Source organism: Chinchilla lanigera, unplaced genomic scaffold (assembly GCF_000276665.1).
Source record: "Chinchilla lanigera isolate Chin_1 unplaced genomic scaffold, ChiLan1.0 scaffold00022, whole genome shotgun sequence".
NCBI lineage: Eukaryota > Metazoa > Chordata > Mammalia > Rodentia > Chinchillidae > Chinchilla > Chinchilla lanigera.
The window spans coordinates 5,086,478-5,110,754 of NW_004955423.1; the positions used below are offsets into that span (position 1 = coordinate 5,086,478).

At 37.5% G+C, this 24,277-nt stretch overlaps 1 protein-coding gene across 3 annotated transcripts in view; it reads right to left on the reverse strand.

Annotated features, from left to right (window-relative positions):
- The window catches only part of LOC102012976 (guanylate-binding protein 6), a 19,817-nt gene extending 6,125 nt beyond the window's left edge, over positions 1 to 13,692 (reverse strand). Inside the window, exons 1-8 of one of the 3 annotated variants that reach the window (XM_005385101.1) lie at positions 13,613 to 13,692; positions 8,798 to 9,001; positions 7,945 to 8,072; positions 5,162 to 5,271; positions 4,766 to 4,962; positions 2,886 to 3,131; positions 1,783 to 2,063; positions 553 to 765 (exon numbers count right to left, since the gene is read on the reverse strand). In XM_005385101.1, the coding sequence (XP_005385158.1) occupies positions 553 to 765; positions 1,783 to 2,063; positions 2,886 to 3,131; positions 4,766 to 4,962; positions 5,162 to 5,271; positions 7,945 to 8,072; positions 8,798 to 8,987 (1,365 nt within the window). In that variant the 5' untranslated portion in view covers positions 8,988 to 9,001; positions 13,613 to 13,692. The remainder of the gene's footprint in view (positions 1 to 552; positions 766 to 1,782; positions 2,064 to 2,885; positions 3,132 to 4,765; positions 4,963 to 5,161; positions 5,272 to 7,944; positions 8,073 to 8,797; positions 9,002 to 13,612) is intronic. The other 2 variants (XM_005385102.1, XM_005385103.1) reach the window with 2 other exon arrangements.
- Positions 13,693 to 24,277: the final 10,585 nt, after the last annotated feature.

Consider the following 24,277-nt stretch of genomic DNA (forward strand, 5'->3'; position numbering starts at 1 on the left):
TCTCTGGACTTTCCCAGGTTAACTTATGTTGGGGACCATTACAAAGTGGCTCTGAGCAGGATTTAATATTAACCAATTGGCTTTCCATGTTTACTGGTGAGTTGTCTGAAGCTTAGGCACCTTGTCTGACAAGATAAGGCAGCAGCTGAGGACTTTGGCCTCCAACCTCAATTAACTATAAGGAGACTGTAGCTGTAGTCTCCACACTCCTATAATAAATACCAACCTAAAGATAAGGTAGTTCTCCTGATGGACATAATTTACTACTTGGGAAAATTCTCCCAAGGTCCTGTGAGATCCCCGCATTTTTCTTGAGTATCCTCCTCCTTTGTTTGAAAACCAAATAAATATGGGCTTCCCAGAGAAGTCTTTGACTAAGTCAGAGAATATTGAAGCTGTAAGAGAGTTAGACTATCGTGGAGCCCTGAAATCATTTCCATTGTCTCATTTATTTAAGCCTTCACCATCCACTGGCTTAGGAGATTGCAGGCCTGATCAGCCTGCAATAACTTAGGGATATTTAAGTTAATTTTTGATAAACTTATTCCTCACCTTGACTCCCTTCCTAGGCACTTTGCAATAGTCCTGTTCAATCTTTTTCCTCATTTCCATGTACAGCTGGTGCCCTCCAGGAACACAGAAACTGCCTGCTGAAATGCTTTCCATTAACTCTTTTGAAAGCAAATTCAGTTCTTTCTGGCAGTGTCGGTCAGATTCTTCCTCATTCTTCAGCAAAAAATCCTCCTTCTTATTCTGTATTGTTTTCTGTAAGACATATGTACAGAGATGTCACCAGAAGGATATCTCAGAGAGGAAATAAAGTTCCAGAGAATCTTGTAGCAGCATCAACCTCTTTCTCATAAGAAAATATTCTGTTTAAGAAAGATGTGGAATGAATGAGGATTGATAAACTTGACGTATTCAAACCCCCTAAAACTCTCTGCAAGTTTATAAGAAACTTTTAATCCTTCCTGGGCCTCAGGATCCTCACCTATGAAATGAAGGGATTGTTCTACAATCTCCATGGTTTCTTTCTAAGTTCTAATTTGTTAGCACATGTTTCCAGTACCTGAAGTTTACATTCCTCTTAGAGAGTAAGTACAGGTACGTAATATAGCTTGGATCTTTTTACTCCCCTTTCCCTGCCTACCCACCTCCCTCTCTCCAGCTATAGATCCCATTTCCTCATTCTCACTATTATTGTTTTCAGTTCATATGTATGACATACAGTGTTCACACTCACTGTCAGTGTTTCACTTCCCTTGTCTCCCTTCTATGGTATTGTGTCCATGGTTGTACCTTGAAGGATACAGTATACAACAAAGAGCAATATGGGATGAACAGCAGTGTAGAATTAGGTTCTGGTAAGAGAAATGTAGCTGCCAGGAATGGACAAGTTTTCCCTGAGAAGTGAACAGCTCAGGGATGATTTGAGAATATTCTGGATAGGTGTGCAGTCTTAAGAAATACTTATTGGATCCACCATAAGAATTGAGGAGGACATCCAGTCACCCAGAGAAACTGCTGCATAAATATGTCTAAAATTTGAGGTTGGAGGAAGAATATGTAGTCTTAAAGACTCCATTCCCTGTGAGAATCCAAAATGCTTTGTCCTTGAGTGAGAAATGAGTCACGAATTTAATGCACTCAGGGCTTCATTCTTCAATGGAAAGTTTAAGGAAAGTACTGAATAAAACACAGGAACAAAGACCACAGGGAATGTTATCACTGTGTACAGCAAACATGCGATAACAGAAACAGAAGCAAAATAAGACTCAGTACCACCAGCTGCTTCTGGAATTTCCCATCTTCATCCCTGAAGGAGCGTTCCATAAAGACCGAGATGGCCTCCTTCTCACAGGCCGCGTGCACATCCAGCAGCACCTGGAGCGTGTCTGTAGGGAGCTGCATTCTCTGGACCATCTGCTCACTGTAGTGGTCGGCTGCCTTCTGCAAGGCCATTGTGTTCTCACACTGGGCCAGAGTGGACACCGCGTTCTCCAAGCAAGGCCCTTCCCCGCTGTTGATGGCTTTCACATAGGTCTCCACCAGAGCCCCAAGCCCTGAAGGAGCCAAGAATTTTAGGGGATAAATAGGAAAGTTATAATTAAAAGGAATCTAAGATTCTGAGACTATACTTCTAAGCTCTCTTTTTTTCTTTCTCTCTCTTACACACACACACACACATGCACACACACATATACAGACACACACACATGCACAGCATAATTACATGATCTACCTCCTTTTTTCATTACCGTCACCCTTCTACTAACACTTAAATTTATGTGGTTCTCCAGGTCACAGTTAAACAAAACCTTAGTATCAGTATCTAGCTTCATCTAATATTCTAAAGTATACCTAGAAAATATAATTCCCCTTTAAAATTTGAGGAAAATTAGATTACATAAGTACAAATAAGGCAAGGTACCTCACACTATATTTGCTTCTAATTCTGAGGCTTCTAGTGGCTTTTCATGGACTTAGAAGGTAATATTTATATTTGGACTGCTTTAAACTTTAATACATGCTTTGTAGTCTCCTTGCAAAGAAAAATTTACATGTAGGACATCCTTAAGAAAATTGTATGTATCTGTTTTCAGACAAAGTTAGTCATTTTTATTATTAATGTGGAATTTTTTTATTATTATTAATGGGGATTTTTTTCTGAGACATAGAACTTACACATACCTGCAACAAAGTGTACAGTTTTTAAGAGGAATTTGTGACCCCAGTAAGATAATAAAAAGTTATGTAGATTTTTATAGAGAATGAGTATATACACATCAAACCTATATATACCATTGAACAAAAATAATGGCAACATACTATATAATGTATTAAACGTGCATGCTTCTGCACAGAAATGTGTAAAGAAGACTCACGATTCCCAGTGACCACAATTCCCTCTCTGAGAGTCTTGCTCTTTTCACAGGTGAAGACATAAGAACAGAAACTCTTTGTTTGTTCCAGGAATTTAGGATTCAGTTGGCCTTCGGGGACATTCTCAATATTGATGAGGAGATTTTTGTCATTTGCTGGTCTGTCAAAGACAAAGCACTTTCTACTTGGAAAGAAATTCCGAATGCTCTCCCTTGCATGATTAGATGCTTGTACACTGGGATTCTCACCTAAAAAAAGGAAAAACAGAGTATCATGGAATAGTCTTGGCATTGGGAGATTACAGTCTTTCCCCCAAAGTTCCATATCTTACACGGTTCTACACCTACAGAGTGCGTTTATCATAAACGTTGAATAATTATTTGTACATCAAACTTGTACCAGTAATATAACTGGCATGGTATTAAGAGTGACATCTTGCTCCAGTGAAAACAGATTTTGACTGGTGTCCACTGATCTGAACTTCGCAGCAAGTATGGAGTAGCTGTTTATATAATGTTTGACATTTACTAATTGAAGAAAAGGTCAAATGTATGTTTCTAGCCTACTCAATCCCTTGTTGAAATAGAGCTGAGGAACGAAAGATAAGACAGACTAGAAGGCAATAGTGGAATTATCATAGCAGATTAAGAATGCTACCATTACTATTTAAAGAAAATCACTTTGATGTCAAAAATACTCCATTTAAAAGTCCAACTGTGTAGTGATAGAAAAGAAAACAGCAGTTGCCAGGAGTGTGCAAGAAATGCAAAAGATGGAGGTCAGGGACACTGAGCAGCAGAGGTATAGGATGAGTAAGTCTAGAAAGCTGATAGAAAAATGAGGCTAGAGTTAGTGAAACTATTGTATTAAGGATTATTAAAATAAGTCAGTTTTACCTGTTTCATCACAAAAATAGCTATGTGAGATGATGGGTGTGTTATTTGCCACATGATAGTGACCATTGTACTATCTATATGTATCCCATATCATGTTGTAAACATCAAAGAGGGGACTTTAAAAATATTTTACATAGTATTGGATATCTTTATCAAAAGGCTTCAAAGATCAATGAAAGTATATTTTTAAAATAATCACCATCATTCTATAAAGTTCTTGAGATAAAGGACTATAATTAAACTGATAGTTTGTTTTTGCCAATTATTGAATGAATGAATTGAGAAAAGATATATTACAAAACCTAAAGCATTATTAAGTAAATCCAAACTGGCATTTTCACAAGATCTCTTTAGATAAATGTCAATAATTTACAAATAATATATATCATCATTCATATAATTTATTTTGACATGATATAGCATGAATACACATACCAGAATTGAAAGCTGCATTATCGATATAAAATATAATTTGTGCCATTGTAATTGTGTAAATACTCAAAAGGCAAAAAGGAAAAGAATAGTTTTTCAGTTTAGTTAGGACATACTGTTATTTTGTATGTTCAATTTCAGAAATTTAAACATTGCTATTAGAAAGTAATAATCCTCTTTTAGAAGAATAATACCTGTGTGAAATGCAGACACACAGTAAGATAAGCTTTGTATTGTGAAAACATGTTTAACAATTCTGTGAGCAATTGTTCTCCTAAACAGAGAAAAGCAGATGCTAAAATAGGATAAAAAGTAATTGTGCTTTAGACAGTTTTATCAATCATTTTAGTCTGAATTCTAGAGAACAAATGTGTAAAGAACATCATGAATTTGAATAATTTCTCTCTATATTATATACTATTTTTCATAGAACTTTCAATCTATAACTCAGTCACCATTTCCACAGACCTCCAGCCAGTTTCAAATACAAAGAGATCCCTAATGTCAGCACATCCACTCTACAGAAATCCCACACCCAGACTTTGCTCTGCTACCTGGAATCAGCTTCAAGGCATTGTCCAGATACTGATCTGCTGTGATGAAATGATCACCCAGCTTCAGCTGGAGAGTGAAATCCCGTACAGCCCAGATGAAGTCTGGGAAAAAACTCACAAACTCCGTAGAATCTTGTACTCCATCAGAATTTGAGGAAGACTTTGCTTTGATTAGTTCTGTGAGCTCTGTCACATAGCTAGGACTTGGCTAAGGAAAAGGAAATTCCTACTTAAATTCCCCATATTTCCTTAACAAGAACTTATCATAGCAATGTTTTTCTTTCCTAGATCCCCTCTGATCCAAAAGCAAGCAAGTGAGAGGGTAAGAAAAAATGACTCAATATTCAATTTCTCAAAAGCCACTGACATGCAGCGGCTCAGGTCCTGGAAGGATACTGCAGCTGCTCCAGGGCCTGGCAGTTGATGGTGCCCACGCTGTTGTAGACAAAGGTGCTGCTCAGAAGCAGGGCCAGGGCGAAGATCCAGGAGTCATTCCTAGGGTCACCCTAGAAAGTACAGGGGGAGAGAGCAAGAATTTTAAGAATCTGCTCTTTGGAATTTCATTCAGACATCTGTCATGAAAGTCTTTCACTTATGATTTCAGCTCAGGTACTCACTATGCAAAGAAGGCAAATAACATGAAAGCAGTAATATTTCTCGTGCTCACAATTTCTTCAAACTACAAGTGGATTTTAATCTTCATAAAGTTTTCTCTCAGTTAGATGACATAACTGAACCTAAAGAAACACTAGTGCTATGTCAGGTTCTCAGAAAGGTATTGAGTGATGAGTGTTACATTTCTTTATTAGAAACCTATTTATTTGCTATCAGCCATATGCAAAACAAAATGGTCATATTTGGCAAGAGGTATAAAATGTCTGATCAGAGTAGAGAAAATATCTGAACCAATAAAACTAAGAGGAGAAAACAATGGGTAAAACTTCTCAATACTGGGCTGGACACTAATGCATTTTTGCTTAACAGTTATTATATTTTATATAACACCCACTGCTCAAGCAATGAAAAGAAAACTAGACAGGTGGACACGATCCCACTAAAATGACTCCTGGTAGCAAAGAGCAAACCGTGTGAAAGACAACTACAGGATGGGAGAGAAATATTTGCAATATATGTAATTGATAAGAAGTTAATTCAGAAATTCCTGTAACTCCATAGCAAAACCAATCAAATAACACAATTAAAAACTAACAAAGAACTTGAATATACATACAAATCCTGTATATGGCCAATAGATATATTAAAAGATGTTCATAGTCTATAATTATCAGGAAATGCCACTTAAAACTGTAAGGAGACATAAAATGACACACAGTACCCTGGCTATTATAAAAAAGACAGGAGATAACAAGCATTAATGAGGATTGAGAAAAAAAATCATCCTTGTAGCTATTGGTTGGAATATCAACTGGTATGACCTTTAGGAAAAATACTATGGGGTTTCCTTAAAAGTTCAAAAATAGAAGAACCACATAATCCCAGAAACTCATTCTATGTATAGTTACAAAGAAAGTGCAATTAGTGTTTGAGGAAGATGACTGCACTTCCATCTTTACTGCAGCACTATTCCTAATAGACAAGTGTTAGAAATACTGTGAATGCCCATCAATGAATAAATAATTAAAGATAATATTTACTCAACCGTGGAGAATATTTGCTGCACCATAAAAAGGAAGGAAATCCTACCATTTACATCAACAAGTACAAACCTGAGAGCATTGAGCTCAGTGAAATAAGCGAGATACAAAAGGCAAATGCTGCACTGTCTCACTGAATAGTTGAATCTAAAATAGTCAAAAAAAGAGTGAATTGATAACAGCAGAGAAGACAGTAGAGTATTTTTGTGGCCCGAAGGTGGGATAAATGGACACTGATGATCAAAAGGAACAATGTTTCTGTTATGCAATGAAGTAAATTCTGAAGATCTAAAGAACACACGTTGACTAGAGTTAAGAATACATCACATACTTGAATTTTGCTAAGAGGCTACATCCCACATGCTTACACTAAAACATCCTTATGGCCGGTGCTTATATATTTATCTACTTGATTGTGGATTTCATTTCATAATGAATAGCAAAGCGTCAAGTTGTACATCTCTAATGTATATTTTACTTGCTGAATACATATCAGTAGAATAAACAGAATTTCTAAATCTTCTTCAGACCCAACATGGTAATATATAAATCTAGACTCTATTCTCAAGTCTCAAAGGAAGAAAAAAAGATGAATCATTTGGTTTACCTACTTATAGGAAGCCGAACACTAAAAATCCACCTTAGAATATTTATCATAAGGAAAAAATTTATAAAACCAGGAGAGTCAGAGGCTTCTTAGAGACTTCTACAAAGTTCTATGGGTAATTAATGAGATTCACCATAACCTCAAATACGCACTTCATTTTGCAGCTCAGAATGTGGCTCAGAAGCCCTTCACCAGACACCAAGACGGGCTGACTCCTCACCATCTTCCACTCACGGCCACCATATGCCTCACTGCACATTGTGAAGAGTGCTGTATGTTTGCATCACCTTCCAAGATGTCAAACTCTTTTCCCAACTCTTGGCAGTGTTGATGGACGAGAGCTGACACATGTAAGCACTCTTCCTGAGAAGGCTTCTGAGGCCAATTCTAGGGACCCATCAACACCGAAGATAAAGACCCAGCACACTGCTCCCAACTAAAGGTAATTCAAAGGGCAGCTCCAGCCACAGTTCTCTACAGAGAATTGACAGAGGCCAGCCACTGCACAGGGCAGCACCTTTCTCTCTCCAACCTGTACTTTTCCTGCTCACCATGTTGCAAAAGATCTGTAGTTTCCTAAGTACAACTGAAGGCCCTGTTTGGCAGTCTTTCTGCAGTTCACTAATATCTACACTACTAAACCCATGAGACTGGGACTTAGCTCCTCAGTAAGTTTTAGTAACATTGTATAAAATTACTAATACCAATGGCAAGCAACAGGAGAATATTTTACCTAAAATAACATGATATCTGACTTTATCTAGAAGTGAGATTAAACAGAATAAGGTTTACCTCTTTCATTATAGTTCGGTTTCTGATTTCATAAACAGACAGCAGCAGTGAAATTGCAAAGAATTAGGAAAAGACAAGAAGACGATTCAGAGTCAAAAGTATGTGCCTGAATCTCTCAACCTTACCTTTTCCATATCTCCCAGACCCTCAGTGTCCAGAAGGACCAGGGTGAGGTCCGGCTTGATGGGGTGGGGCAAACACCACATCCAGATGCCCTTGGTTTTAGATTGAACAGTGGAGCGCAGTGGGAAGCCTGAAGCAAATAAGAAAAACAATGATGACATCAGCACTTCCACAGCAGCAAGGAGACTGTGACCTTAGGCTTCTTGGAGGAGAAATACCTCAGCAGACAAAGTGGGACTTCCTCACTTTCTCCACAAAAGTTTTACCTACCAAAGAGCAGGGGCTGTTAAACATGATGATGATTATGTCCAAGGGCTCAAGACAAAGAGAAAGACATCCATGGATCAGACAAAATTGAGGGCAGTGGCGACTGCAACAACAGCATTGTGAAACAAGGACTGCGCTGAGTCACAGAGGAGCAGACTGAGCGGAGACCAGAGAAGAACAAAAGCAGGACATGGAAATTGGAATAATGCTTTTCTATTAAACAGAAAAGCAAAGCAAAAGCAAGAGTTGATTGTCACAATAGAATGTGAAGCATGAAAAGGATTTTTAGATTTTTAGACTCAAAGATCTCTAGGTATTGATGAGAATATTTCATATCAAAAGCAAAATATGGATGAAAAGAAACACAGAAGCCAGTGACGGGGGATAATTTTGAGCATTAGCAGGAGAGATTTTCTCCAAAGACAACAAAGTATATGGAAGTGAATGAGAGAAAGGTAAAAATTTGCTGGTGAGAATCAGAATGAGAAGTTGGCTTTACTGAGAAGAGTTGAGTTCTCCCTTGTTCTGACTGGGAAAAAGAAGAAGCTGAAATGTTACTGGTTTCAGAAACCCCATGCTAACTCTCACCATGGTTCTGTCCAGCCAGGCGGTTCATCAAGTAGGATTTCCCTGTACGATACAGTCCAACAATGGCCACCACCACCACTGGCTGAGAAATCTTCTCAAGAATCTCTATGGCTTCCCTGTTCACTTTCATCTCTTCCCTGATGTTTTCCACCAGACAAATTGGGGCCACCATTTTTAGTTCAGATGCCATAGCAATTTTCCAACCTAGAAGAGTCTCTTATTAGAAATAAGTTTATAAAATTTTATCTCAGAAGTATCAGAGCATGAATCAACTCAGGACAGACAAGGCTTCTAGACTGTCTGTGGGAGAACCTGAGCCTAACATTAACAGATGCAGAAGGCTTCCTCCATCATTCTCCCAAATTGTCAATCATGATTTGGATTCAACACAGGGTATTAATTTCTCCAAAGTTTTATTTCAATAATAATCATAGAACTCAAGTAATCATCACCATAATGTGTGGCCTACACTATGGTAAACCATGCATATTTAATATTTTAAAGTACCTGCAAAGTAGACCTTATTTTAATCACTTCACAAATGAGATAAATGCATTATACAAGGGTTGAATGAATAAATCATAGAGACAGGATTAAAAACCTAGACAACAGACATTAATGACAGACCACCAAGTTCTGTCTACTTCTTCAATCCATGAAGACATTTTTTAAAAAGCTAAAATAAACTTACAGGAATTCTGAAAGGGTAAATGGTGACTAGAGCCACATAAACATCCAATTCAGACAAAACCATATTCATAATGATTGCAAATTCACCACTGTCTTTTCTAGGCCTGTTCCTATATTATCTTGGGATGGAGAATGTAGCTGCTTGGTTTGTTCCAATTCCCTCACTTAAACCAGGGGACCAGCGCAGGCTTTAACTGCCCCTGGTGAATCTTACTTGGTTTAACACTTCTGACCTTTTCTTTGCTTTACATAGATGTCAGATAGCAATGATTTCTTGCATGTGATACCTAAACACAGGAAATAAATATAAACTACACTACATCAAACATAAAAGCTTCTATGAACTAAGTAATGCTATTAATAGGGTAAAATGGAAACCCATAGAATAATTGAATCATATTTGGAAATCATATCTCCAATAAGGAGTTACTATCCAGAATATAAGAACTATGGCTACTTTTGAATAACCAAAAACCCAACACAAAAGTAGACAAAGGACAGGAATACACATTTCTTTAAAGAAGAGAAGCAAAAGGCCAATAACACATGAAAACAAGTTCAAAATCACTAATCACAGGTACAAAATGTATTTTTAAAGAATTTTATTTGAAGTTGCCATTGATGAATTGGAGAATATTAGACTGAAAGATAAAATGCTTGTGTTAATATATGTGTTCTGGTGAGAGTATCAGAAGCAAATATCTATAGGGAAAATGTAGTAACAAACATGAAGAAATTGTCTGACAGGCTAAATTATAAAGTGGCCTTCTTTGAGTTACCTTGTTCAAAAGTTTCAGTTGCATCATCATATGCTAGTGTTTCTCAGTAGCTCAGGTTGTTTTATGTATGTCTTACATAAGCTTGTATGTAAAAAGTATAAACCAGGCTTTGCTTATGTTCACACTTTAAGCAAAGAAAAACTAGTTTAAAGGCCTACTTGATTTTGTTTACTTGAGAATTTGGCACACCTCTTCTCCACTCTAATTTTGCTTTAAAATACAAGAATTGCAAGTCAAAATCACACCCTCTAGAATGGCTGGTATCACAAACAAAATAACAACAGAAAACAATAGGTAGTATGATATGGAGAAATGCATCCTTAGTGCATTGCTCCTAGGAATTTAAAGTGTTTTACTGTTATTATGGAAAAGAACATAGCAGTGCTACTAAAAAATTAAACAAATTAGCCTTTGGTCCAACAATTCTACTATAGGGCATATACAGCAAGCACTCACACACATACACACACACACACACACACACATGGAAATCAAGGACTTGATCAGACATTTGCACACCAATGATCACGGCAACATTATTCATAAGAGACAAATGTGGAAAGAATTCAAAGTTCCACTACAGATGAATGGATTAAGAGATCACACACATGCAATAGGGCATGTATCCTCAGCTATAAAATGGAGTGAAATTTTGAATGTATGCCACAACACAGATAAACCTCAAAGGCAGAATGCAAAGTGAGAGAATCCAGACAGAAAGACAAATATTACGGGGAACCTACCACAGATACACCCAGTTGGAAACTAGGAGAGTAGTTACCATGGCTGGGAGGAGGACGAAATGGGCAATTTAAAAGCTAAGTGTTTCTGTATGCAATGATGAAAAGTGCTAGAGGCATTTTGCAGTTATGGTTGCACAATGTGAATACAGGGGGATCAAAATATACAATGAATGTTCAAATTTTAAACATCTATTACAAGCCAGGTATGGTGGCACATGCCTGTAGTCCCAGCATTTGGGAGGCTGAGGCAGGAGAATCACTGTGAGTTTGAGGCCAGCCTAGGTTACATAGAGAGTTCAAGGCCAGGCTGAACTACACAGTAAGACCCTGTCTCAAAAAAATATCAAACAAAACAAAACAAAATAAATAAAATAAAGCAAACATTTATTATAGTAAAAGACATTGCTATTAATCCTGCTTAAATAAGTCAAACTCTTTTAAACACATTTATGCCATTATTCTCACCACTTTCTAAACAGTTCTGGAAGTCTCTTCCATATCTTCATGAGGTACAATCAAAATAAACAGTGACTGCTGCTGCCAAGTGCTGTCTAATAAAAAATCCAGCTCGTGAAACCAATACAGCGTGTGTTCGTTCACTTTATTCCCTACTTCTGGCACCTTCCCAAAGTCAAAATCACCATGAAAAGTAAACATTTTCAATTGATTCAGGTCATGGGGGCAGCCACAACAATATACCCAAAGACATTTTAAAATTTCTAAAACAATACATTTCATTATTTACATGTTATCACCTCCAAAACATAAAACACAAAATCAGAAAAATATAGTGACCTACTTTTCTGTGCTATGCTGCTGCAATGACCTACTTGGCTTCAGCGTAACATTCACCAGGCTTGGTTATCCTGTAAGCTTCTGGATCAGGAACATGCAACAGCTTTTATGACCACCATATACTCAAATATACTCTAGTATCCAGCAGGTGGCCTATGAGGTTTGTTATCTCCTGGTTTACAGAAAGGATGGGAGTAGGAGCTAGAAGTGGGGCTTTGAGGATCTACAGGAATGAGACTTATCTAATGAATGCAGTCTCCCGTCCTAAAAAGAAGACCCAGGCAGGGTGGTTTAGGTCTGTATTTCCAGCTACTCCTGAGGCAGAGATGGGAAGACCACTTCGGTCGTGCTTAAGCCTTGAGTTCCAGGCCAGTCTCAGCAATGTGTTATAAGCATCATTCTTAGTCTTCCTCATATATATATGAGAAGGAGAAACAGAGACATAACAAGACAGAGCGAGAGGGAGAAAAAGACAGAGACTGAGACAGAGACAGAGAAAGCCAACATCACTGCTAGGTGAACCTGGGTGAAAGACATGGGATTTACACACAGTAATTTTCTTGAGGTAGATGTTTAATGTAAAATATTAAATATTATGAGCATAACTATTCCATGATATCCTGGAACTTTGCGATTGCCATTATATTAAAATGGTTTTCCATGGTATAGGTGTATTGTTCATGATCAGAATATGTAAACATAAGAACAAAAGAATAATATACACTTTTATCTTAGCATGGAATGCATTACAAGGTAGAATTTGTTGAGTTGGAAATTTAATTCTAATCATTACAATATGTAATTATTCCATTAGATTATATATTTCAAAAAACCATGTTATAAATTACTCAGAAGAAAACTACACATAAATTTCACACTAGAGCAGCACAGTAGTTAAGTTCAACTCGGCATTTCTGTACAACTCCACTGGTCAGCTTCTTCAGACAAATGTATCCAAAGCACAAACCCCAGTACCTGTCTTACTATTCCTGAAATTGTGTGACCCCATCTCTGAAGGGAGGACTAAAGGAATCTGTAGGACAGTTAGACTCTTACTTTAAGCAACATATAAACGTCCTTTTTACTTAGCTATGAAGGAACTCCAGAACTTTCAAATCTGTATTAAACAAGTACATCTGTTAGATCCTCTTCAAGAATGATTTTCAAACTTGGATACACATCAGAATCATCCTAAGAGATGATTAAAACCCAGATTGCCAGGTCTAAAAAAATCTATATATTAACAAGTACCACAGGTGACTCAGCTGTCCCCATTAGAAGGGGGGACATCTCACACAAAGAGTTTTGTTTATGTAGTTATTTTTAACAAATTAAATTCATTTAGGACTATATTTATTTCTACATGGATTTTCACAGAGCTCTTATATTGAAGTTATCTGAAACTGGCCTATGAGAAATGTCTTTTAAAAAATCTCTCCTTACGAAAATTGTCTGAAAGCTGCTGGGCGAGGATGGCCTTGTTCTGTGTATCCCAGAGCTACTGCAGGGCCTGAGACAGGCAGGCAGACACCTGTCCAGGGCTCTCCCCTCTCCACTTCCTGCAGCTCTGAGCTGAGCAGGGAGAAGTGCATCTGGGGCTTTGTGTGTCTGGCTGTCACCTCCCAGCTGTCACTGCCCAATGGGGGGACCTGAGCTTTCCAGAGGTAAGCTCAGCCACTGACCTCTCAGTAGACACAACAGGAAAGCTGCCCTTCCCCTCCCTGTGCTTTCCCCAGCTGACAGAAATCAGAAATCAGAAATCACATCATGATCAAGATGAAGTTCAGGAACAAAAACAGTGGACATACCTGTTTCCCAGCACCACAGACCCCAGCACACTTCTCAGCTGCTTCTAATTCACTGCTTGGTCTCCTTCGCGTCTCTGTTCTTCCTCTATATATGCCCAAACAAACAAATATAGCAAGGAAGGTACTCCTTCCACGAATGGACTCTTGCACTGCAATTGAAATTCAAAGTAAAGTAATTCACATTCATATTCTAAAACAAGAAACTGTATTCAACTCATGGTAAGTAAAAGGTTAATAAGCACACTCTGGAGATAAAAGAGTGAAGAAAGGTTTACCACTCACAGCGATTAAGTAGAGCACTGGGGATACTTTCCAAAGCAGTGTTTAATTTACTGGGAACACTAATGCATATTCATGAGAGTGGTTATCCCATGCAGAGGCTGGCACACTTCTGAGCATGCTCAGTGAAAGCATCACGCTGTTTTATACATCACACAGTTAAAGATGGTAGATGGGAGTGGATAGCTAAAGGTGTATCAGGAGGAACATTTGCTCTAGGCCCCTAGGAGAGTGACAGGGCAATTCTGACTTGTTGAAACAGTTCCTTGGGGTTTTCCCTGGGGGCTTTACCGGAAAGAAGAAAAAAACTGAAACAAACAAACAAAAAAAGTGTTAGCAGCTTCTTCTCAAGGTCCTTGTTCAGCTTCTTTTCACTGTCCATGCTCCTAAAACTTCCTGCCGTTGTCAAATGCCAGCAGAGGCAAGTGTGAGACTTGTGACTGTAGCTTGAGTGAGGATGTTCGGGGCAGAGATGAGAGTGAGAGGTGGTCAGAAAGTCCCAGTTACTCCAGAGTCACCTCGGTCAACACGTTCACAGCCCTTCTCTTCTTTCCTCCTCATCTTGGAAGGCTTCCCCACTTCTCTTCTTGGAACATCTCACCAGTGGCTACAGTGTCCTTGCACATGGAAAAACCAGAACATGTGTGGCACAAATACAAGCAAATTTACATAAACCATGCCTACTTCAAGCATGTTTCTCTCAGCAGCAAGTCCTGGGTGTTTTTCTAAAGAAAGACGTCTGATGTTTTCAACACATGGTCCCCCATATAGGGAATAGTAAGCACATAGTTGTTGTCTAATACAGTACTTAAAAAATGATGAGAAGTAAAGATAAAAATGAACAACCTCTCATTGTACTATCCAGAGATATTCACTGCTGATACTTTGTTCAATATTCTTATGCTTCACTAATACATAGAACCTCTTCTAAAATCAATAGCTGCTTACAGAAATGAACACAATTGGCACAGTTTTAAAGGCACAATTTTGGTCAGCAAGGAAATGAGGAGAAAAGCTTGTGGAGTAAAAAGAGGAATAAAGTGCAGAGTGGGACAACGGTAGGTGAGGTAGGAAATGCCTGAGAAGGCCAGGTTGTGCGGAGCAGGGAGCATTCTCCTCTTCCCTCTGCCTCTTCACCGTCTCCCTACTCTGTGGAAACATTTTTTCCTAAAAGAGCAAATAGTAATATTTCAGACCTTAGAGTTGCATTGCAACTACTCATCCGGAGCACCCAGAGACAACATGCAAATGAGTGTGCTCCTATAAAGTATTTTCTCACACAGATCCTGTGCAGGTCTGACCTATCAGTCTTAGATTGCTGACCCTTGCTTTAGTGTGTGTAGTGCAACAACCTACAGAGCATTATCACCACTCCATGTGTCAGTGTCTTACAAGTTATTGGATCTATTCCAGAATGTATATATGAGTGCATACTTCTAAAATCATTTGCATCAAACATGTAAAACATCTTCACTTTTTTGAGCAGACAAGGAGAGATCTCTCTACTCATCTGATTTTCATTCATATGAGTTGTTATTGAGACACCTGGGCCATACATACACATGTCTGCATGAACAAATATCTAACTCCCACAACACATGGAGAAGCCAAAGATAAATGAGTGATGATGGCACAGAGTCAGATGTAGTACAGGAAAGTCTGTTTTATTTGGGGGACACCTACTCAGGTCTGCCAGCCCCTGTGAGTGAGCAAGGAAGCCCTACATTTGGGCACATGGCATGCTGCCTCCAGCTACACTGAGTCAGGGGGGCAAGGGTGAATTTTATGAAGAACTGGGGGTGGGATTTCTGTCCACTCTAGTCACAGGCTAAGAAACAGTGCACTTGCCGTTCATATTTCACAAGGCTCTACTTCAGTAAGCAAAGCTTGTACATGCTGCTATCATGTGATTACCAAAAATCTTAATTAATTCAGTAATCTGAAAATGATTGAATTTCCCCTGGAAACTGATTTTTAACACCAGAATGGAATCTATAGGGAATTATTCATTTCAAAATAAAGTACACAGAAACCTATAATCAATTATGAAATTATTAAAAATTAACATATATAAATTATACTAATGGATAAATGTACATATGAAAAACTATCATCTACACAAAATAATCATGTTGCCCTATGTATTTCTAACATACATATTGGCTTTAATGGAGCTTTAGTAAAGGTTTATTGAAATGAGGAGAAGTGATGAGGTCTGAAGCTCCCATGGGGACGTGTTTTTACTTAGGTCCCTACAAGGAAAGCAGAGTTTCATTCACGTAGTTTAGTATTTGGGATGTATTGCAGGAAGCCACAGGAAGGGAAGAGAGAGAAAGGAAAAATGAAAGAGACAAAATGGAAAAAAGTGAAGAAGCAAAGTACTGAGTTGGTGGCCATGCTGGGGAACTAGAGATCAATCCTCTGGTGGATTAAGTGAAGAAGTATATCCAATGTACAGTGATTCCTCGGTTTACAAACTTAATTCCTTGTACAATATTAAGGAAGTTGGCTCTGTCTCTGTTTGCATGAGGGAGATGTTCATGGTCATGTTTGTTACCTGCTGCAGAGTTTGCAGATGGAAGCAAAATTTTGCTAAAAGCTTTTGTTTGCAACAGAAATTACCTGCAAGTAGAGGTGTTCGTGAAATGGGTACTACTGTATTCCAAAATTGCTCTTTGAAGGAAGATATAGAGTATTCAGTTCCCACTGGCTGAGAATTGTCCAGGATTTAAAACTCCTCTGACCCAAACACCTGCACTGCACTTGTGCAAAATGGACTGGGAAGATGAGGCAGGAAGCCTTCAAGTTCCAAACCAGAGTGGTTAACTTAACAAAACCCTGCCTTGAAATAAAAAATGAAAAAGAGCTGGCAATGTAGCTCAGTGTACAGACCGTGGGTTCAACCCCACAAATGCTTTCACAGCTTACAGGGAAGCATGAGTAAGAGAAGGAGAAGGAAGCATGAGGCCCTGAGTTTGATTCCCAGTACCAAAAAAAAAAGAAGAGAAAAGGAGAATGACATCAAATGAACCACCAAGCTGCCCATAGGCAAAGTGGACAAACACACTGCTGGGGCCTAAATCTGTTACTCATTTAAACATCATGTGCATTTTCTTCCAAGGCTCCAGGAACTTGAGAGAAATGTTTATGCTGAAAAGCAACAACTGTTCATTAGGCCTGCAGATGGTCAGGAGAGAACTAAAGGCAGAACAACACGACCTTCATTCTCTATGTCACCTTTACTACCATAAAATTTTAAGTCAAACCCCTTCTCAGCTCTGCCTACAGGCACGCTATCATTTAGAGAGCATCCATCCGAAAGCTGGCAAAACATGGTTGATAGCCCTGACTGTGCATAACATATCTCATCCCCTTCCACACTGAGGACACCAAGATAAGTGATTTACGGGAACACTCAGCTACGCCCAGATGTTTCCAGTCATTGCCCTGATCCTAGGTTACCTTAGATTCGAGCAGAGCCTCACAGGGCTGAGTAGAGCAAGTGATCTCATGAAGACTGGCTTCCTCCTCAAGCAGTAAGGGCATTTCCTCAACCATCCTTCCAAATCAGTGCTGAGACCATGAGGAACCTGACTCTTGCTCACTCCAGCAAACGCATAATTTCTGGCCTGCTTATTTTGTGAGTGAGCTTTTCATCACAACTGTGGCCTCTCAGCTACTCAAGCTAAAGAGACTTTGCTGCTTTCTCTGTCTTCCATTGCTATGGGGCAAGCTTGACTTCTGTCACTGTTGTACCCTCTAGCTTTCAACTGCAAGAGCTGAATGCCCTTAACATTCTTTCTTATTTTCCATTTGAAGCTTTAGTGGGTAAAATTTCTGAAGATGGCTTCAGTTTTAACTTCCATTAACATTGAAGCAAGGCCCAAAGCTATGTGCAGAACTGAGAATGAATTTAACCTGATGTTTTAATGCAGTAACAGAGACATAGATATGAGGCTCAAGCTTTCTTGTGCTTTGAGTTACCTATAGGGCATATCTACAACGAACTGGCCACTTGTGCTTGGATTGTTGGCAAGGGTTGTTCACAGCCTTGCTTTCTACACTAATTACCTAGCATTATTCCAGTATGTTTTGCATTTCCCACTCCCGATTTTTGGCTTCTCAAAGCTGACTGTTCTTGCAGGAACACTTGCTTCCTCTAGAGGAAAACGGTAAGGGCCTCCCTTACTAACTGCAGGGTCTATATACTACACCTCAGTGTACACACCTGCTGCTACCGTTTTCACTGTCTACAGTAGAACTTCCTTATCCTCCTCCTGGTAGTGCATTACAGGCCAGCATGAAATGTAAAGTATTTATTTAAATAAAATGAAAACCTCTAAATTGGTAATTGAACTACCTCCCTGTAGCTTTATAGTTTGTGACATTTCTTGACCTTGATAGTTCTATCATTAAATCCCCGAAAGATTTGGTCCTCTGGGTAAGGATTTTAAGCAAACGTAATTATGAACCCAACAAACTGTATTACTGTTACTTTTGGTCATACTAAAACTGTTTCTTCCCTTAAGTATATGATCCACAAGGATGTGAAATAAGTACAAGAAACTTTACATTTATAATGCACTGTACATTTGTAGTATTTTTACATGGACATGATAGGGATGCATATTATTTTCCTTCATACAGACAGCTTAAGCACTATGTCAACCTGCCACTTCTTAAAAAAAAATCATATTTTTTAGTAAAAACTGCCTCAATTCCCTGATTACCACAGAGGAAAACACAAGTCATGCTTTTAATGAGCACAGGTTTTGGCTCCAAGAGGTTGTTTACCCTCACTGCCTATCATCATCTCTATTAATTACAGAATATAACTTTGCAGTAGTCCATAAATTAAAATGAAGCTCTTCCTAAACAAAATAAGAATAGTGAAGAGCTAGAGGTATCACATTTCTTGATTTCAAAATATAGTACAAAGTTACAATAATTAAAGAATTATGTTAGTTACATGAAAACAGACACATCAACTATGAAAAAGAATAGAGAATCCAGAAGTAAATTCACCATGTATAGTGAATTGGCATTTTAATATCCATTCAAGTCTAAGATTTTAAGCAGATTTTTCGTGTTTTCCAGTACTGAGTTATAGAAGTTCCTTATATGTTTGAATATTAACCCCTAGTCAGATAAATTGTGTGCAAATATTGTTTCTTGTTTAATTTACTGCCTATTCACTCTGCTGACCGTTTAGTTTGCTGTACTGACACTTTTAGATTCCACATAGTCATTTTTGTTTATTTTTTATTTTAAAACAAACCATAAAGACAAAATCAAAACAACACAAAAACAGCAAAAACAATGACCTTCTGTTTCTTTATGCTTTCATTTACAACATATCTGAGACACCACAGCAAACACTGATGTCATCGTATTAGTGCAATTTTTGTGGCTGATAAAACTGTAGCAGAGAGTTAAAAAGAAAAGTTTACCTAGCTTATGGTTCTGAAGGATCAAGCATTCACATCTGGCCGTGACTTTATTGTTGGAAGATTCCAAGTTGGCACAGGGCATCACGTGCCCAGAGACAGGGAGTGTGTGTGTGTGTGTGTGTGTGTGTGTGTGTGTGTGTGTATGTCTTTTCTCTCTCTCTTTTCATGTCAGCCACTGGGGTTGAATCACTGATACTCCACTCTTATGATTTTCTTTAAAATAATGAAAAGTCCCTATCTCTAAACACTATAATAACTCTGAAAGCCCCTATCTCTAAACACTGTAGTCGGATGATGTTTCCACTCTCAGTAGCTTACAATGGGGATATATGGATTTAGCTCAGCGGCAAAAGCGCCTGCCTGGCAAGCGCAAGGTTGTGAGTTTGGTTCCCGGTACTGGAGAAAAACCAAAAAAAAAAAAAAAAAAAAAATGGGGATATAATTACATCATATGAAGCACTGAAAGCCATTTAAACTATATGAAATCAACATAATAGTAACAAAAAATTCTTTATTCTAGCAATTTTACAGGTTTATATCTAAGCTTTAAATCATCCATTTTAAATTCATTTTCTATATGCTATACTATGTGTCAAGTTTCATTTTGTTGAGTGAAAATATCTACCTTACTAATAACCTTTGTGAAGAAATTGTCTATTCCTCACTGTACATTCTGGGCATGTTTGTCAGGTCACCATTAAATCTATATGTGACAGTTTGTTTCTGAGCTGTCTCTTCTGAACCATTAGCTTTATTTTTTACTTTAAGGAGAGTAGCAAACAACAAAAAATGACAAAATGCCAACATCACAGATATAAACAAAACAAAGCAAGAACATTAAAACTGATACAAGGTTTCAAAAAATAGTATGAATTAACAGTGGTTGTTACATTGCATATTGTTATCTTTAACAAACTTGCTCTGATTACCAGGTGTAAGAATGGAAAATTGTTCAAACCATTAAAGACAATAAAAAAATGCTTATTCATTCAACAGCATCAGATTACACATTCCTCTCAGCTGCACATGGGGTATTGTGTAAAATAGACCATATGCTAGCACGCAGAACATGCTTAAGGAAATGCAAAGGAGTGGAAATTATCTCATGCATAGTACCAGACCATAGTGCAATGAAATTGGAAAATAATGACAAAGGAAACTGTAAGAACTCCATAAATCCATGGAAATTAAACGGTACCCTTCTGAACAATCAATGGATCACAGATGAAATCTGTGACCAATCTCAATAATGAACACAGATGCAAAAATTTCAAACAAGAAATTAAGCACGATGCACAATCCAACAAAAATGTATACACAATTTACATATTTTGTGGCATATGCTCTGCTAAGATGTAATTTCTGTGATTTCTTTTAAATATTAAAACATCCTCCAGAAGGACTTATAATTTTTTTATTGAAGCTTATTAATTACCCTAAATTTTTGGGTTAGGTAAACAAATATTCTTGCATAGATCCACACAAGTTGATGATAGAGCTGGTATTATTGAAGGAACCAGATTCATCTTGAATATTTGACATAAAATTATAAGAAAATATTTGTGACATTTGAATCAACATTATATTTATATACTCTGATTTTAAAAAATAATAGTTTCCATGGACAACCATTTTAATACAATGACATTCTAAAATATGATAATAGATTCATGGAGTAACTGTATACTTAACAAGACTTTTTGGAATTAAAACTAAGACAGTCTTACTACTGTGGCAATTACCTGACACACTGCCCCGACAACTTCTTTTTTTTTCTTTCTTGGTACTGAGGATTGAACATACCGCCTTAGTACTGAGCTATGTCTACATATTTCTTTAAATTTAATTTTTTTGATAGCAATGTCTTACTATGTAAATAAATTTCCCAAGCTGAGCTTAAACTTGTTACCTTCAATTGTGTTCTCACTCTTATCTGAAATCTCATGGGCCTGGCCTTCACTCTTCATATTTGTATCAGTTTTCAGGTCAGAATCTCCTATTAAGTCCTGGATATTGTGTTCTAAAACTTCTATAGCTCGCATCTCTAAGCTTTCCAACTCCTCCCACAAACCTACCTTAAAGACTTCTGAGTCACATGGTCAGGTATCATTTACGACATCATCGCCCCTTCTATGGTACTAGCTTTCTATATTAGTTAGCTTTCCCATTGATGAGACAAAATATTCAACCCTTTCAACTGAAGAAAAGAGCAGCTGATTTTGGATCAAAGTTCCAGAGGGTTCATTGCATGGTTTGCTGGTTCCTAGGCACAAATATCGTGGCCTTTGAACATCTCATGCTGACTGGAAGCAGAGAACAGGGAGGAGAGAAGCAGGAGATAAGTCATCCAAAGGCATGCCTACAGTGAGCTGCCTTCTCCAAGTAGGCCTCACCTAACAAGAGCCAACCATAAACTTAACAATGGATTAATTCTCTCATGAGGATAGCACTCCCTGATGATCCAACAAAACTTCCAAAGCCCTACTTCTGAATGCATGAGAATTTTGAGAGAAATTATTAACCTCAAGCCTGATATTCCTTCAAAAGCTATTGCAGGTTACTGAACAAAGAATTTATAAAATAACCAAATGTCTTTCAGAATATTATTATGCCAGGGAAGTGATTTTAGCAGCATTGTACAGAAAAATTATTCTATTATCCAGGTTTTGATGTTTTGGTGTTATATATATATACACACACATGCAATACATATAATGTATATATTTACATATATATGATTTATGATGTATATCATATAATAAATATGATTTTATATATAATTTTAACAATATTTTTTTATTTCAGTGACAGTAGTGTATTTATATCTTTGTACAAACATCAGCACAAAATATCTCCATATTTCTTTCATTATTGTAGCTTGGCAAGTTCTTATGGCATCTGGACCTAACATGTTGGCCCCCAAGTGTCTGATAGAAAATGTTAATAAGCACCTGTCAGCGAACCAGGAAGCTGTACAGATTCTTGGTGGGATTTCTAAGCCAGTGGTGGTATTGACCATTCTTGGACTGCATAGTACTGGAAAATCTTACTTGATAAACCATCTGGCAGGACAGAGCAGTGGTAAGCGTGGACCTGGAGTGAGGCCAATTGCATGATGCCTGCTACATCTCAGCTTCTTAATTATTGCTCTCAGGCACATGAAGATGGAACCCAAATCTTCTCAATGAAGCAACTGTCTCATTTTAATTCTCTCCACCAGGATTGTTTTAATTTGTATTTCTCAAATTGCTAATAATATTGAATATTTTTTCATATATTTATTTGCCATGTTTTTCTTCATCTGAGAAGTGTCTATTCATTTCAGATGCTCATTTTAAAATTATACACCTTGACCAAGTAAGATTCATCCCAGGAATGCAGGGATACTTCAACATACACAAATTTAAAAATGTAATACATAATGTCAATGGAGCCAAAGACAAAAATCACATGATCGTCTCAATAGATAAAGAAAAAGCCTTTGACAAAGTCCAACATCCATTCATTATAAAAATCCCACAGAAAATTGGAAAAGGTGGTATTTATCACAATCTGATAAAATCTGTGACAAACCAACAGCCAAAATCATACTAAATGGTCAAAAACTGAAAGCTTTCACTTTAAAATCAGAAATAAGGCTAAGATGTGCACTATCACCATTCTCATTCAACACAGTTCTGGAAGCATTACCAGAGCAATTAGACAAGAAGGAAAAATAAATGGAATAAAGGTAGGAAAATAAGAATTTACGGGTTGGGGATTTAGTTCAGTGGCACAGTGCCTGCCTGGGAAGTGCAAGGTCATGAGTTCAATTCCCAGTACTGGAAAAAAAAAAGCAAAAAAAAAAAAAAAGAAAAAAGAAAAAAGAAAAGAAAATAAGAATTTAAATTGTCCTCATTTGCAGGAAACATGATACTCTACATAGAAGACCCCAAAAACGCCACAAACACATTTCTAGATTTAATAATTAAATTCAGTAATGTAGCTGGATACAAGATCAATACTGAAAAATCAATAACATCCCTGTACACCAACAACAAACTCATTGAGAGAAAAATAAGGGAAAACGTATCTGTCAAAATAGCAATAAAAAATGAAATACGTCAGAATCATTCTAACAAAGGAAACAAAAGATTCTTGCATTGAAAATCACACTACTCTGAAAAGAAGGAGATTGAAGAGGATATCAGAAAATGGAAAGATGTCACTTGCTCTTGCTTAGAAGGCAACAGCACAGTGAAAATGCTCATACTTCTAAAATTGTTATATAGATATATCACTTTTGTTTTTTGCTTTATTTTGTTTTTGGCCTCAAAGTTGCCCTTCATGTGGAGTAAGATATCAATGAAATTATTTCTATATACAATTAAAATTTTAAAACCACATTACATTTTAAAACCCCCAAACTATGATATTTAATATTACTTTCCCACTCTTCAACTGTAATTCAGATCAATACTTGCATTTTTGCCATCTTCTCATCTTGGGTTCTTTCAGCCCTAACATCATTCTGCCAAAACTGCTCATTTTCCAGAGCCCTTTGGTAACAGCACACTCTCCATCTCCTTTGCAGGCTTTTCCACTGGCTCCATGGTGCAGACCCACACCAAGGGGATCTGGATGTGGTATGTGCCCCAACCCAAGAAGCCAGACCACACCCTCATTCTGCTCGACACCAATGGTCTGGGAGACTTAGAGAAGGTAAAAGAGGAAGATTGTTATTTGACCAACCTCTTCATCTCTAAATGTTCTTTCTACATGGAGGTTTTTGTTGTGGTTGCTCTGTTTTGTTTTTGTTTTCTAAACACATATTTCTCCTTAACTACAGTCTATCCCCTTTCTCCTTTCTATTTTTACTGATAAGTGTTGAGAAGAGAAAAAAATATATATAAAGCAAAATCAGTATTAGAAGAATTATACTGGATATACAAAAGGA